The sequence below is a fragment of the Haemaphysalis longicornis genome, unplaced genomic scaffold (genome assembly GCF_048455015.1).
Source record: "Haemaphysalis longicornis isolate Haplotype H1 unplaced genomic scaffold, Haemaphysalis longicornis Haplotype H1 scaffold_1, whole genome shotgun sequence".
Taxonomy (NCBI): Eukaryota; Metazoa; Arthropoda; class Arachnida; order Ixodida; family Ixodidae; genus Haemaphysalis; species Haemaphysalis longicornis.
This window is the reverse complement of record NW_027526203.1, coordinates 209,512,779-209,528,308: the sequence shown is the minus strand read 5'-3', so window position 1 is coordinate 209,528,308 and position 15,530 is coordinate 209,512,779. Positions and strand designations below refer to the sequence as shown.

General features: G+C 47.5%; 1 protein-coding gene across 2 annotated transcripts in view; it reads left to right on the top strand.

Annotated features, from left to right (window-relative positions):
• Positions 1–14,330, top strand: part of LOC144141399 (uncharacterized) — a 142,629-nt gene extending 128,299 nt beyond the window's left edge. For both annotated transcript variants that reach the window (XM_077672973.1, XM_077672981.1), the window contains exon 3: positions 12,624–14,330. In XM_077672973.1, coding sequence (XP_077529099.1) covers positions 12,624–12,797 — 174 coding nt within the window. In that variant the 3' untranslated portion in view covers positions 12,798–14,330. The remainder of the gene's footprint in view (positions 1–12,623) is intronic.
• The last annotated feature ends 1,200 nt before the right edge of the window (positions 14,331–15,530 follow it).

Below are 15,530 nucleotides of genomic sequence, written 5' to 3'. Positions count from 1 at the left end.
AACAGGCACATTGAAGTTACCTTAGCTAGATTACGGATAGGCCATACACATGTGACGCACTCGCACCTGCTCACGGGATCTCCAAGACCCCTGTGTAGCAGGTGTGGGGAGGGCCTATCCGTGGTCCACATACTCATACAATGCAAGGCACTTGACACAACACGACACAAACATTTCAGACAACTGTACAGACAACATATTCCCCTACACCCATCCCTGTTTCTAGGTGACGATGCCATGGTTTCTGTGAAACGCGTTTTTAAATATTTGTCAGACGTCAAGTTTTTAAGCCTCATTTCCTATCACGCATCATGAAATCTGGCCCTATACACCAGCCATCACCATCATCTTTATTGATCTTACTATGTCCAGTTTACACGTTTTAAACCTACCTTTTGTGGTAATCACTTTTCATTAAATAACTTCTCTGGCGCTCTTTGCCATCGTCGGCCTTGCGCCATTAAACAAAAACCATCATCATCAGTTCCGAAATCGGCCTCAGCGCTATCGCCGCTGTGATGTTCGTCCGAAAGAAAAACTAGTACCACGCACGCACGCACGCACGCACGCACGCACGCACGCACGAATGAACGAATATACGACTTGCTCGCGTGTGCATGATGTCACGCTGACGCACAAGCGGCCAGCGGTTAGCCAACACGCGTCGTATACTGTGTCGAAGCAAGTATGACGATAAGGGCAGGTCCAACTTCCCATGTTGCACGAAGCGTCTGCTTGAAAGTGCTTGAAAGCCCACTTCGTTCGTAGCACATTGACATCACGGTCTGGCGCGGCCTGTAAGTCGCCCGTCCGGCCTTGGCGGGTTCACCGCCTGTGTAGGTTTTTGCAGAACACGCGCACTTTGTGGCTCGCTGAAGGTGCCTTTCTCACGCTTGCTCGGGCGGTTCGCGTTATCTGATCCCCCGGATGTATGACGCGTTACATATCGTGATCCACGCCTGCTCCGCCGCGGGGGGGGGGTCATCATTTTTCTTTGCTTAACAAAGGCGCTTGAGTTCCAGCAACCGATCGGTGTGTACGCTTGTATCGTCGCTCGTCAGCCGACGAGATAGTTTTCACCGTAGAGGGTGTATTTGAGATGCCCTCGCAGTGATATCGCCTGTTCCTCACACTTCGATCTTGCAGATAGGCCCCATATTGCTGTTAATACCAGTTATGTATACGGATTTCCTTTATTTAACCTAGTAAAAGCTATCGAATGTACATGCCTATCTCGGCGACACTAGCCACGGTTGTTGGGTCGGGTTCGTGTTGCGCTTGCAGCTTGAGCTATCAGAAGAGCGCGGACTTCACTTCTTGCAACACCATTTTTCTCAATCGATCTCAGATTTACAATCCGTTTTTTTTAGCTCGACTAGGCGCGGGACAAGCGTACGTCTATAGATCAAACTCTTTCAAAGCGACCGTCTGCAGCGGTCCGTAGATTAGTGCCTTCGGTTTGCCGCCTGCCGCCACAGAACGCTGCGAGCAACCGTTACACGAATTCATATTCTTGAACGTTTAGAATGTGCGGCAGAAGTAATCGGGCGCTTTTTACACAACCGCTTTATATAATATATTCGTATGCAAATAAAACATCGCTGATGAGTTGGTGTGCGCAGATGGCAGGAGTGCATCTCCATGCTTACTCCCGCACTGGACAAGAATGAAATTGCAATTCTACTCTTCGTACTGGAGATGGGAGACGATGCGCAGGTTTACTCTTCACTGGTGCGGGAGCAGAAATGGGGCTGCACTCCGCCGCGCACGAGAAGATTACGCGGTCAGTTTTGCTCTCCTCCTCATGGGGAGCGAGCATTGCATCCAACTCCCCGCAGCTTTCGAGGGGAGTCCACCAACGCTTGCAAGAGTACAATGACGGTTGGACTCTTCAACTGCTCCCCAGATTTCTTAGAGTGTAAATAAAATCGCGTAACGCGCCAAGAGTGGTCGAAACATGGCCTGGGGACTCCGGACTACAATTTGCGCCAGTAATCCCGCAATGTTTACGTATCACTTTAGTGTCCCTTTAACTATGAGGAAGCACTATGACGTACCAGTTTAGTTTTTTTAATGGGACATCTTCACGTGTGTTACATACGGGAAGGCGTCCCCGAACCTGGCTCCGTTGCCTCCATCATGTGTGGTAGCGTCGGGGTGAGCTGCCAGCAAATGTTTCTGCCTTGATGACGACGACAAGAAGCCGAAGGCAAACTTAACTGATCTACTGCATGACGAGTGATGAGCCGTAGCCTTACAGGAACGATACCCTTCCAAGCGAGGTTACCGTACAGAACACGAGCAGAGCGACAGCATTGATTCGCTGCTCCAAAACAAAGGCGCATTATCCACCGGGAGGGTGGTTTTATACACCTCCAGCGCTGTCTGTAGCACTGTAGGGGCACCACTGAAGTCTCCCTAGCGGCTCATTTAGAAAGCATCCGCCGGAGGCCCTGGCTCGCTCCCCACTCTCACTGTTGCTTTTACTGCACGTTCACGACTGAGATTTACCGTTTTCATGCGTTTGAAATACATATTTATGTGGAGCAGTCACTCTGTTCGCAAGTGCGGCGTATTTACGAAAGTAAATGTTTCTGCCGCGATCTGCGCCAGGTGTGTGTCACAGGTAGGCGTCGCAAAACCGGCATATGCATGAAGCTGATTGTCATTCCGCTGCCCTTAAATTTACTAACAGTGTCCCCGTAAGCCGCGTTTCCTCACGTGGTCGCGCAATGGCTACACACTACGATGTAAATCGGTTTTGTGTGCTTACATAAACTAGCGGAGTACTCATACCCGACAGCACGCCAGTTACGCTTGCCAATATCATACCCAGATATTCATCCCTACCCTGGACAAGCCAATGTGGCATAACTTTCCCGAACACCCGACGGAGGAAGTCTGATGGATAATGCAAGTTTATACTCGGGAATCAGCACACGACAAATAAATTAATACTCCATGGGTTGTCCCGTCGCGAGGGGAGCACTCGCAAACATTACTCATCTACGAGCAGCGGCGAGACGGGCATATTGAGTAATGCGCGTCCCCGACTAAACGCTTCTTCTAAACGTCATATGACACACCGAGCTTGCAGAATCTAGCATAAACTAAAATCAGAGAGCCTTTTAAGATACCACCCTCTTCCAACGACACGTTTTATCGCTTGTGAACTATCTACCCTGTATACTTAAAAAAATGCTGCCGCCGAGTGATGAAGTCGAAAAACAAAAGGAAAGTGAACGCGCAACTTGTGTCTGTGATTACTAAAACGTTCAGTTCTTCATTTCGCTCCACGGCACGTCTAGCGGCCCTGTGCGCGCCTTGCGTGTGCGCTAGGAGTTAGAAAAATGAAAGGAAGCTCACACCACCGCATGGCATCTCACTTCTAGTACGCCAATGTGCTAAAGCCTACGGCCTCCAGTGTTCACGTAAAAAATCACAGCTCCTTGTCGTCCGCCCTCACGCCAAACGACAGACATGCAGACAAAATAAAGGGCTATAAAGTAAAATAAAAGCCCAACCCGTAGCACATACGTATCACGCCAAACGACATATCGAGAAACACATTCAAATACTCCTTGATGGCCAGGCCATCGCTCCAAGCTCCAGCATCAAGATCCTGGGCCTACATCTCCAGGCCAACACCGAGAGTGACGTATCGTTGCCGCGCCTCAAACACAGCATCAATCAAATCGTACTTATGATCAGGCGAGTTGCCACCAAGAAGCGAGGCCCCAATCCGATACCTTTCGAATAATTCAAGCTTTTGTCCTCTCGAGAATCACTAACGTCAACCCCCTGTCTTTTTCGGAAAGGAGGACATACAGATGCTTTATATATAATGATTAGAAGGGCGGTCGAGCAGGCCATTGGTCTTCCCCTGAGTGCGTCCACAGAGAGGCTGGTTAGCACAGGGCTTCACAACACGCTGGAAGAGCTGATAGCGGGCCATCTTGATAACCAGAAGCTCCGAATGAGGAGAACTGCGGTGGGTCGCCATATCCTTCACCATGGTTGGGCAGAACAGAATGTCACTTCGCTTGACGTACTGCCGCACTCTTGGCGACAAGAGCTCCCTTTACTTAGAAATGTGAACCCCTCACATGATGAGGGTCGCCAACAAGCACGGGCTCAAGCACTCAACACCCCCCATTGTGAGGATCATGCAGATGTCTACACTGACGACCCCCAACATCGAGGGCAGTAGTACGCCATCACTCTCCAGAACCAACCTCCTTGCGTGTGCCTCACTCAAGACCCAAGACATGATGGCAGCAGAAGACGCAGCCATCGCCTTGGCTCTCACTTAACTGGGGTTCGACAGGTAGTAACCGATTCCTAACAAGCCCACCGGAATTACTAGTCAGGTTGGGTGTCCCGACATGCACTGCGTGTGCTAAAAACCCACTCCCCAAACGGTTCCATTCAGCTCATCTGGGCACCCGCTCACGCTTCCATGGAGGGCAACGAATACACCCACCAGCAAGCCTGCGCTTTTACCCCCTGTGTCATTATGGAGCTGCACGAGGACACTCACCCGCTTGTCTCGTTCAGGGACATAACCCAGCATTATCGCCTTCAGAGATAGACCCTACCTTTGCCTTGCCCTGACCTTCCCAGAGAAAAACAAACTACCCTATCACAGATACAATCCGGCTCCTTCCCACATCCGACGCGTCTTCACTTAATGCACCCGAATCGCTACGACGCTGAATGTAAATATTGCTCAGAAGTAGGAACACTCCACCCCGTAATCGGGGTGTGCGACTTCAGCCCTGAGCACCCGGCTCTCTTTCCGGCAACTACCCAACAAGAGAAATGGGAGATGCTGCTGTACAGCCCCTGTCTGCCTACCCAGCTTCAGTTGTTGGACAGAGAAGAGGTGGCGCGGACTGCATATGGGCTCCAATGAAGAAAGAACCATTCCCCCGGACCGCACTCTGGGGCGTTCTGAAATCTGACTAGAAGTACTTCCTCCTCCGTCTCCTTCTTCTCCTCCTGCTTCTTCTTTTCGTCCTCCTTCACCGTCTCGGCCGCCGATCTCGTCGCCTGCGTCCGCGGCGGCAGAGATGGTGGAGATAGTCTAACACCGGATTTGAACTTCCTTTAATTTTATAAAAAAAGTTTCCACTCATGTGCTACACCAACACAACTCAACAAACCACCGTTTATGTATCCTCGTTGATTTAACCTTACCAAGAATATCCCTTTGAAGTAATAAAGGGTGTTTCTAAGTGCGTTTCACTGCTCTCTGGTTTCACTATTTGTAGAGTGACGTGACTGAATTTAAGGGACGTCGCAAGGGTAATCGTTGTGGGTGGCGTTTACAGCTTCGCTTTCCAACCATATTCACAGCGTGGATTGGCGCAATTTTTTTTCTGCGACGTATATATTCGAAACACAGCCGCATTCGTTTTCCGCGCTGTAAAACGAAACCAACCTCTCACTGTGCCAGTATCCCGTCTAAATTGAGCGACAATCGAATTCACTGCTGCTGACGTGTTTGGAGGCAACAGTGGTGGCATGCTGCTGCCGCTGCCGACGCCTGTAAGAGCGGCCAAGTAGCGCACAGACCCAAGTACCGATAGCTCTTGTTGGCGTTCGAGCACTATACCGAGACGCAGCTGTTTTTTTGAAGCGCCCTAAAGGTACTGTTGCTTACAGAGGTGACCATAACAAGTTGTTGAGGGCGCGGAAAGGCAAAAGAAGCGAAAGAGAACCAAAACACTGCATGAGCCCCCATCAGCAACGCAGCGCTCTCCCGTAAATGTCACGGAGAAGCGGCGGAAGGCGGAGCAGCGATCGCGAAGCTCGAAGCGTATACACAAGCCGTAACGGCGGCACGGCTGTACGAATGCTAATGTGCACACGACCCGCAAATAGTACAGACTCACATAACACTCTTTCTGAATTCATGAGGGGCCGGCAGCAGCGGCGCTCGTTGAGCCTGATGGGGGAGAGATCTCGACTGCGGCGTCCGCCTCGACGGCTCAGGTCTCAACTTGCAGATCCGGTGGATATCGCCGCAACGGTTTGAGGCACAGACAGCGAGGCGCCCACGCGAAAGGCGCACGTAGTGGTAGGCTCTGCCACAAAGCATGGGAGCACTAAATGATGCTTGCAGTACGTGCGAAACCAATAGCGGCGCGTTGATTCGTAACCAGTGTTGTACGGAACGGCGTTACAAGGAACGGCGTTCCTGGAACTAGTTCCTTTTTGGAGGAACGGAGGAACGCCACCGTTCCATTAAGGGTCGGTGGAACTGTAACGATAACTCGTTACGTTTTTAAAGGAACGGCAGGAACGGCGTTCCTGCCGTTACATCGCTAGGATTTGGCTGTTTTTGATGCCAAGGCTTGAGTACAAAAATCCACAAAGCGCTACTGCGTTTCTCTTCCTATAAGATGGTCAATTTTCCCCCCCTTCAGCCGTACGTGCTTCCTCGAAGGTCAAAGGCAGAAGAATAACCACGCAGCAGGCCGCAGCTTGTGTTTGCTTTCATGCTGGTTGCTTGCGCGGCGTTCGGCGGGTGAATAGCGTAGCCGCGAGAATGCTTTTCACCCTTCATCGTTTGTCTGGGGAGGCCAGAATGCGCGTCTGGCCGATAGAATTGTTCCCTGGCGGGGAAAAAAAAAAAGAGTTTTAGCAGTCCGTCCGTTCTGTCGTATGCGTTGTTACTGGGTTGACCGGGATCCGGCTGGGCACTTGGGCATTCGTCGCGGTAGGGGAATTAGTTCCGCGGGCCTGCCTTCGCCACGTCCGTGCCTCCGCACCCTTCCTACTCGCCCTTTCGCGCGCTCAGGAGCAGACCGGTCCCGGACAACTCGGTAACAACGTAGCCAACGAAACGGACGGAATGCTAAACGGGATCCGGACATTTCGGTGTCGGGCATTTCGGTCCAGCACGTTTCGGTGTGGACATTTCTGTGCACGGACATTTTGGTGCACGACGTCTTGACCCAGACATTTTGAGTGAGAGGATGTCCCAGGCATTCTTTGAACATTTTAGCTTTGATATTGTAATTTCGTGACTTGATATGATTTTACGTTCGAGACTTGTGCTTGCGCCGCCGTTCGTGGAAACGAACGCCAAACCCTGGCGGAGCATTGCCACGTGAAACCCAATTTCTGTAGCAGATGGTAAAAATTAACGTTGTTATTTTGGATCCGTTCAACCATTTTTCTGTTATTTTAACATTCATGTGAACAACCCTAATACTTTAAGTGTTACCAAAGCGCTTTCCTTTCACTTCACCCAACGGTGCAAGACGCTGCTGCTTTTAGTCTATTCCTCCCCTCCCCCCCCCCAGGAAAACTTCCGCAAAAAAACAACAACACAAAAACTAGTTCGATTAGGCGCGTGTGCATTTCGGTTTAATTATTCTCTCAATCAATATCGCCTTCGTTGCATTCGGTGTCAGTTCTACTTAAAACTAACAAACCAACCAATCGCACTTACGGTGGCGTTACTTAGGGGAGGGGAAAGCTGAGCCTCGGCGGCAATCATCCCCCTAAGTAGAAAGAGAGGGGTGTCACTTGTGCTTCACCATTTCGTCGACTGGACTTCGAGAACTTGAAGGCGACTGTTGCCGCTCTCGTCACACTAGCCTATTCATTTTTTTTCTCCTTATAATGGGAGGAAGCGATGTATGCCTGGGGTGTCCATGATATGCGCGACTTGATGAGTTAATTCACAAGGGGGCCACTGAAGGCGGAGAAAGAGCGATTCCTGGAGTGGGGGCGCCGTCGATATGACCGCGACGCGCGGAAGGGCGTAGCCAGCAAACGATAGTGGCCATAGTGTTCTCAGCAGCTTTTTGGGTGGCTTTTTGTGTCACATTATAGAGGTTTCGTGCGCCCATGGTGAATGTAAAGCTTTTTCTTTGTTTTAAACGCGAAGTGTGCCATGTAATTGTTCTGAATGTATCACCCAATTCCTGCAAAAGCCTCCACTGAGAGGCTAGCAGTATGTTCTAAATAAAAAATAAAAAATCACGGCGGTGACGCTTCGGAGACAAAGAACTCCACCACGCATGTAGGATTTTCAGGGGAAACCGAAAATAATATGGCCGAAAAAGAATCTAGGGCGCTAGAACAAAGAATTAAAATGTGGTTAATGTAGGCTTGTAAACATTAAACGAAGGTTGGTTGTCCCGAACACAATGACTGGATTTTGTATGCACAACCGGTACGCGCTTAATCAGCATTTAGGACATTACAACCTGCGGCTGTTTTCCAAAATGCCCGTTTTTCCTCCCCGACAATATCCTAGACCAGTGTTCGCGAATTCATTTTAGCAAGGCAGCCCAGCCTACGTAATGCTCTTCATAATGTTTTCTTCATTCTGATGGGCTAGCTAATGTTTGTTACTTTTTGGATATTGACAGTGTGCATGTAATTTCTGTAATTTGAGGGTGTGATTTAAAAAAATACAAAAGAGGCGGTAGACCATCGTAAACACGGGTAATTGTCTTAGCTAAAAAAGAGCGAATATAAATTAACCTCTCATAAATGAAAAAAAAACGTGTGCTAAAGAATTCAACCGGCTGCATAACAGGTGCTTCAGGAAGAGGTATTAAACAAAAGTATAGAAATGTAGAATTTCTAAAAATACCTGGCAAAGATCGAACATGGCATCAAACAAAAAAATAAATTCACTGCTCCAGATTGTTGTCCATAACCCACGTTAAGCGGAAATAAAAATATAACGGCTGTCGCAAACAGGCAAGCACCGGATAATTTGGTCGCCGAAATTTGGACACCGAAATTTCCGCACCGAAATATCCTGCACCGAAATGTCCCCGAGCCGTCTGGAGTCCCATACAAAAATATTGTATGGTCGGCTATAGAAAATCCTTTTTATGGTCGTCTTTAGCTATTTGGCCCAATAATCTTTAGACTTTTCTATGGCTGTCTTTAGCGATTCGTATCGCCATTCCTATGTGTGTCTTTAGCTTCTTCTATAACCGGTTCTATGGCTGTCTTTAGCTATTCTTATCGACATTCCTATGGGTGTCTTTAGGTTCTTCTATAGCCGGTTATATGGTTGTCTTTAGCTATTCGTATCGACATTCCTATGGGTGTCTTTAGATATTCGTATCGACATTCCTATGGGTGTCTTTAGATATTCGTATCAACATTCCTATGGGTGTCTTTAGCTATTCGTATTGAAATCCGTATGGGTGTCTTTAGCTTCTTCTATAGCCGGTTCTATGGCTGTCTTTAGCTCTTCTTTCGATATCGCTATGGCTATAGAAGAATCTAAAGACACCCATAGGAATGTCGATAGGAATGGCTAAAGACAGCCATAGAAATGTCTAAAGATAATTGGGCCAAATAGCTAAAGACAACCATAAGAAGGTTTTTCAATAGCCGACCATACAATATTTTTGCATGAGCTGCAGCCAGAAGAGAATCACCACTACTTGAAACACAGCGACAGCAGCAGCCGCTGAGAAATTCTTAACACGCTGCCATGCCGGCATAGAGCCTTGCAGATCTCTAGAACTTGTCCTGTGGCACTTAGGTGCATTCTGTAATATATGCTCCGTGAACACTTCAGCAATATAGGGGGAGTGCGAGGTTGCGATTGCAAACACTTCGCCAGTTTTCATTCACAAAAGGCTTAAACACAGGCATTCAAGGAAAGCAAAATCAAGGGGTTTATTCATTCCAATCACCACATAAATGGCTACTATCTACGCTACTTCACCACCAGTAAATAGTTGTTCACATACGCCGATCGAAACACAGCACACGCATTCCAACACTTTGGCTCACGCTTAAGTGACTCGCTCGACAGCCACACTACGCGGCACATTCCCCGCGAGCGTCCGCCGAGACACAAATACCTACAGGTGCTGGGTAGTCCACAGAAAAGAAAGCACTCAGAAGTCGTTCATTACACTCAGTACTGAACGCACACAGCTGCAAGTTCGGTGGCTAAAATGGAAATGCACTCTCAATAAAACAATGAAGATGGTCGCACACAATGCAATGATAAAAAAAAACGTTTTTCCAAGTTCACTCAATTAGTTCCTTGTAAGTTTTCTCAGTTCGCGAAAAAATTATTTTCGTCACATCACCGCGGCCAAATCTTCACTTCTGTCTACGTTGCAGTGCCCATGTGGTGCAGGGTAGTTTAGAAAAGTATTCGTGAACACCAAAAAAAGTCCTGCATTTGTCTCTTCTGTTCGTAAGATCACTCACCCTAGAGTTTTGCGTACGATGAAATTCCTGTCACAGTATCGCAGGTATCCATTTTCGCATGACTTGAAGTTGATGTTGAATTAATCGTAACACTGTCACCGTAAACACCGAAATTCACGACACCAAAAAGCGACACATTTGCTTGGTGTCACACCATCTACACGAGCACATTGCCGTCGAGTCGAAATTCTCAGCACCAGGCAACACGTGCCGGCACGTGTTGCCTGGTGCCGCGCACATGAGCAAGGAGACGAAATGTGGCTGACTGAGTACATCCAGGTATAAGCGGGTCCATCGCGATAGCAAATAGTGCGGAGATACATGCCCATCTTTCGATCTTTTTCTAACTTGTTCGCTGGTAATTATTTTTTTTGTAAATACAAGATCGCTTAACGTTTTGTTTTCTTCATCCGAAAAAAGTTGTATCTGTTCTCAGTACTCAGGGAACATTGTCTGTCACTAGCATTGCTGCGCGCAGGAATACTAACACAGCGCGGGCCGCACGGCCGTGTCCTTCGGTACCCATCGCCAAAACCAGTATGCCAAACAAACAGAAAATAAAACAGGAAGCAGGGGTGTCCCCTCTACCCTTTCATCGCTTCCCAGAATTTCTTCACCGCGCCTCCTTCGGTCCGGCGTGGGTCGCTCTCCCCCTTTCTCAATGACTAATCTGAAAGTGGGGTCCGCGAGAGAAAGAATGCGGTTGTTCGCAGCTTCCACCATATTTCTGAGAGAGCGTACCGTGGGCCGCGAAAGTTACTTCCAATCTGCTTCGACGCTGTGAGGGCCGTTTTCAGAGAAGCCCGCTTTTTCACTTGACCGCGGCAGCGAAGGGCCACAGAGGAATAATTCTACGAAATTATACGTCTTTCGGTCAACGTTCATTTGAAAGCTTTGCGGACGCGCAGTATCCAAAGTTGCAACCTGAATTTGAGCGTTAATCAGTAGCTTCTGTTCATTGTACTTTTCCCGTATTGTTGGTATAATAAGTACCTAACCTTATTGAACAAATACGCTCATATAACCGGCCGATCAACCTCATCATCGTTATCCAATCTGTGTTGTAGATGTAGCTAGGTAAATCATGAGTATATGAATTTTGCGTCATAAGTCATATTGAAACCAGCAGAATAGGATTTAATGGTTGCTCGAATTATACCTTTATAGCTAACACTTTTCGATTAGCGGCTGGAAACTTGGAGCCTTATGTTACTATGTAGTTAGCTAAAGAAGCCTTTATGGATGCAGGCTTGTAAGTTCTGCGCCAAACGCTTTCTTAATGCGGGCAAAATGTTGCCTAATTATCACACATATAAAGGTTTAGAGTTATATATTGTACTGTACCCAGCCGCAGAAGCTCTTATGGCTGCCTCACTTTAGCTTTAAAACAAATGCTCTCCAATAGCTGGCAGAAGACATCCGTATGGTTCCAAGTTTCTAGACTTAGAGCTAAAGAACGGCCCATAGCCAGCCAAATGAGCTTTTATGGCTTTCTCTCTATAGCTTTAGGACGAACTCTTTTCAATAGCTGGCAAAAGACAGCTCAATGGTTTGAAGTCTGTAGACTTAGAGCGAAACAACGGCCTATAGCCAGCCGAATGAGCTTTTATGGCTTTCTCTCTATAGCTTTAGGACGAACTCTTTTCAATAGCTGGCAAAAGACAGCTGAATGGTTTTGAGTCTGTAGACTTTAAGCTAAAAAATGGTCTATAGCCAGCCAAAAGAGCTTTGCCGTGGCTGGTCTATAGAACTAAAGCCATACATATTTCTTTAGCTGGCTACAGTTACCTGTATAGCTGTGACTCTATAGACTAAACACACTAGGATGTTCTATAATCGTCTAAAGAGAATTGTATGGTTTACAGTCTTTAGTGTAGGATCTATAAAAACTTCAATAGCTGGCTATAGCCTAATTTATGCCTTTTTATGGGTGACCATAGAGACCCATAGGCGGCCATAGCTCACCATACATTTTTCAATAGACGCCCATAAGGCATTTTTGTATGGGGTTTGTCCAGTGCTCCCTGAAAAAATTCGCCTAGGAGCGTTTCTTTTGATTATCTTTATCTCCGGATAATCTGCTGCCGTTGGTGTTAATATTCGTATAATATACGTTGTTCGATGTGAGTTTTAAATGTCTCACTTAATTTCGACCCAGGATTATCCGACACTATGTTTACATTTAAAAACCTAATTGTAACGTTATTGTAACGACACGTTCCAATTTTCGAAGTGGAACTGGAACGCGTTCCTTTCGCAATAAAGGAACTTGTAACGGGAACTCGTTTCAAAATTGGCAAGGAACGAGGAACGAGCTTTCGTTCCTATTTTGGAGGAACGTGTACAACACTGATCGTAACACGTGCCACACAGGGCTTTCTACTCGTATTTTTTTTTTACTTTGACCGCAGGATGAAGTTGGTCCCTCCGGTGTCTCCTCCCAGCGTGCAGTGATCAAGTCGGGTCGACCGGGCCCATCCAGTGCGCCACCTTCCGCCATCGTCCTGGAAGACACGGCGGGCTGGAACGGCAGCCCGCCGCAGCCCCACCATTTGCACGCTTGCGGCGCCGCTGTCTACATTTAAGGCGTGGCACCACGAATTCCACTACGTTCGCTACGAGGACGCAACAAAGCACCTGGACGTGCGTCTGCCATGACCAGCGCTGCAGAGGGATTTTCCACCAAGCTCCGCCTTTAGCATTACATTGAAAAGTGTATTTGTCCCGCCTTTGCGTTTTTATATTTTGGATGCTCGCCAGCTATCCGAATGGCTCCACTCCTCTGCTCCCATTAAACAAGAGGGTTGAATACTTCAGCGTTTCTCATGTGCTGAAGTCAAGCTTTATGTTTGAAATGACTGTAAACCTTGGGTGTCTCATTTTGCATTCGAGTCAAATAATGCACTTTCCCGGAAAGAATTGTCGGTTATGTATCCAAAAATGAAAAGAAAGATCGTCATATTTCACACCGGCATATTTTAGTTTTCACCTCCTTCTTACACCGTTTCAAACCAGCCGCCATTCCTTAAAGCTCGAGCTGAGTTTCGGAGTCATGTGGTGGCCAGCCTGGCTACTGTCTCTGTACAGGAAATTCAATAATGTAGTACACCGGACGGGACATTGAACTCAAAAATAATGGCTCGAGAAAATTGGTAGTAATGTAGCTGATATTGCAAATACAAACACCGGCATAAACAAATATGTTTTCCACGAGTTCGACAAGCTCATAACAAGACCGCTTTAGACGCCGCGCAGTTGCGTTTACGTTTGAAACAGTGGCGTAGCCAGAAATATTTTTCGGGGGGGGTGGGGGGTGTTATACACCGTCAGCAAACAGAAAGAGAGCCTACGCCAAAACAATATCTCAGTAACTTTCTTTTTAAAGCAAAGCTTTTTACCTCGACCCCCCCAAGGGTTCTTTCGCGACCGTTGGTGTCAAAAGAAAACTCCCGCGGACAAATAAAAGAATTTACTGGCGCCGCCACGAATCGAACCTGGAACTAATAGAGTACCAAAGCGAGAGCACGTGGTCTTACCGACTTAGTTTTTTTTTTTATTGCCGGTCTTTGACATAACGCAAGTCATTCAACACACCACATACAACAGTCACACACAAAAAGCAGCCAGTCGTGACTCCGACTTGGCTTTGTCATTTGTTCACTACTTAATCGCAGTCAGTGTTTCAACAAAATCCAACCACTCAGGAACTGGCTGTAGCGTTCGTTGCCCCTCAACAAATCGTGTAACCCTTTCCCGCAGAAACTGCCGCGCCGGGCGAGCGTCCGCGTCGCCATGGAGCCAGGCCATGTGCGCAACCAAGATCCTATGAAGGCCCAAAACCATCCCTAAATCGTAGAGGACACCTTCTTCATATTCTGTGCATAGATACCGGATACCGTGTGAATTAAGTGGAAAGTCTTTGTGAGTGTTATTTGCATCACACCCCAAAAGTGTACCGCCATCCAACAGTGTAGGAAAATGTGTCCTATGTTCTCTGGTTGTTTGCAAATTGTGCAGTCTGTACCCCATGGTGTCTCTAATCCCTTTTCTTTTAACTATGTTTTCACTGCTAGTGTCCCTGAATAAAGTATGAAGAAAAAGTACTTCACCCCCGATGGCACAGGCATCCTTTTCACTCTCTTGAGTACGTCCTGCCCTGGCCCTGTACTGTACAGCGCTCTGTAGCGCGGAACAGGGAGCAGGCTATTACACACATCCCTGTGCAATTTTTTCCGCGACACTGTACTCAAGTACTGCATAGAAAAACGAGTTGATAAAAACCTTACCGACATTACAATCTCTTTAAAATAACCCAGAATCCTCCCCTGCATTTGCACACTTGATACAATTAATTCCGGTAACGCATGAGACAGTCGCACTTGGCAAACTGTTCGCAAAAAGGGGTCACTTGTATCTCGCAGAAAGAGAAATCTGCTCACCAACTGGCGGACAAATAGATGGGTCAGTCCAAGACCGCCCTCCTTGACCCACCGAAACAACTTATCCCTACTACACCTTTCCCAAGTGGAAGACCATATAAACACCGCGAACGCTCGGTGCATTCTTTGCACATTCATACGTGAGCAATGTAACACTTGCATAACATACCACAGCTTGGCAACAAAAAATAAATTACATACGGTCGCTTTCGCAAACATTGACAGAAAGGCCCCTTTCCACTTTTCCCCCTTTTCTCTTATGTCTTGCGTTTGGCTGCGCCAGTACGGTTCGCTGTCCCTGTAGCATTCAAGTGGCGTGCCAAGGTACTTAACAGTGCTGGTTTCATAATTCACGTTGGCGTAATAGTCCGGTATCGATGGCCAGTCCCCGTGCCAGAAACACAGGCACTTCCCCCAGTTTACCCCGCTGCCCATAATTACCCCAAAACGTTTAACACTGTCAACTGCAGTTCTAACACTTTTCTTCGTGGTACAAAAAACAGCAATGTCATCAGCATATGCGAGAAGTTTGACTTCCGCCTCACACAGCTGAAACCCACTAATGTGTTCGTTTTTGATTATCTTTAAACACAACGTTTCAATGTACAGACAAAAAAAAATAGTGGGTTTAGAGGGCAGCCCTAGCGTACCGACCGTTCCACGCTAATGGGGGCCCCCCGAGTCTTGTTAACGATTAATCTCGTGGTGCACTTCCGGTACGCCAGAACCACACCCTCTTTTATGACTGTCCCTACATTCACATGGTCTAAAATAAGTAACAACAATTCATGGGAGACACAATCGAACGTTTTCTCCAGGTCGAGCTGGAAAACAGCAACGCGAGCTTCGGCAGCGTCGCAGCATTCTAGGACACACCTT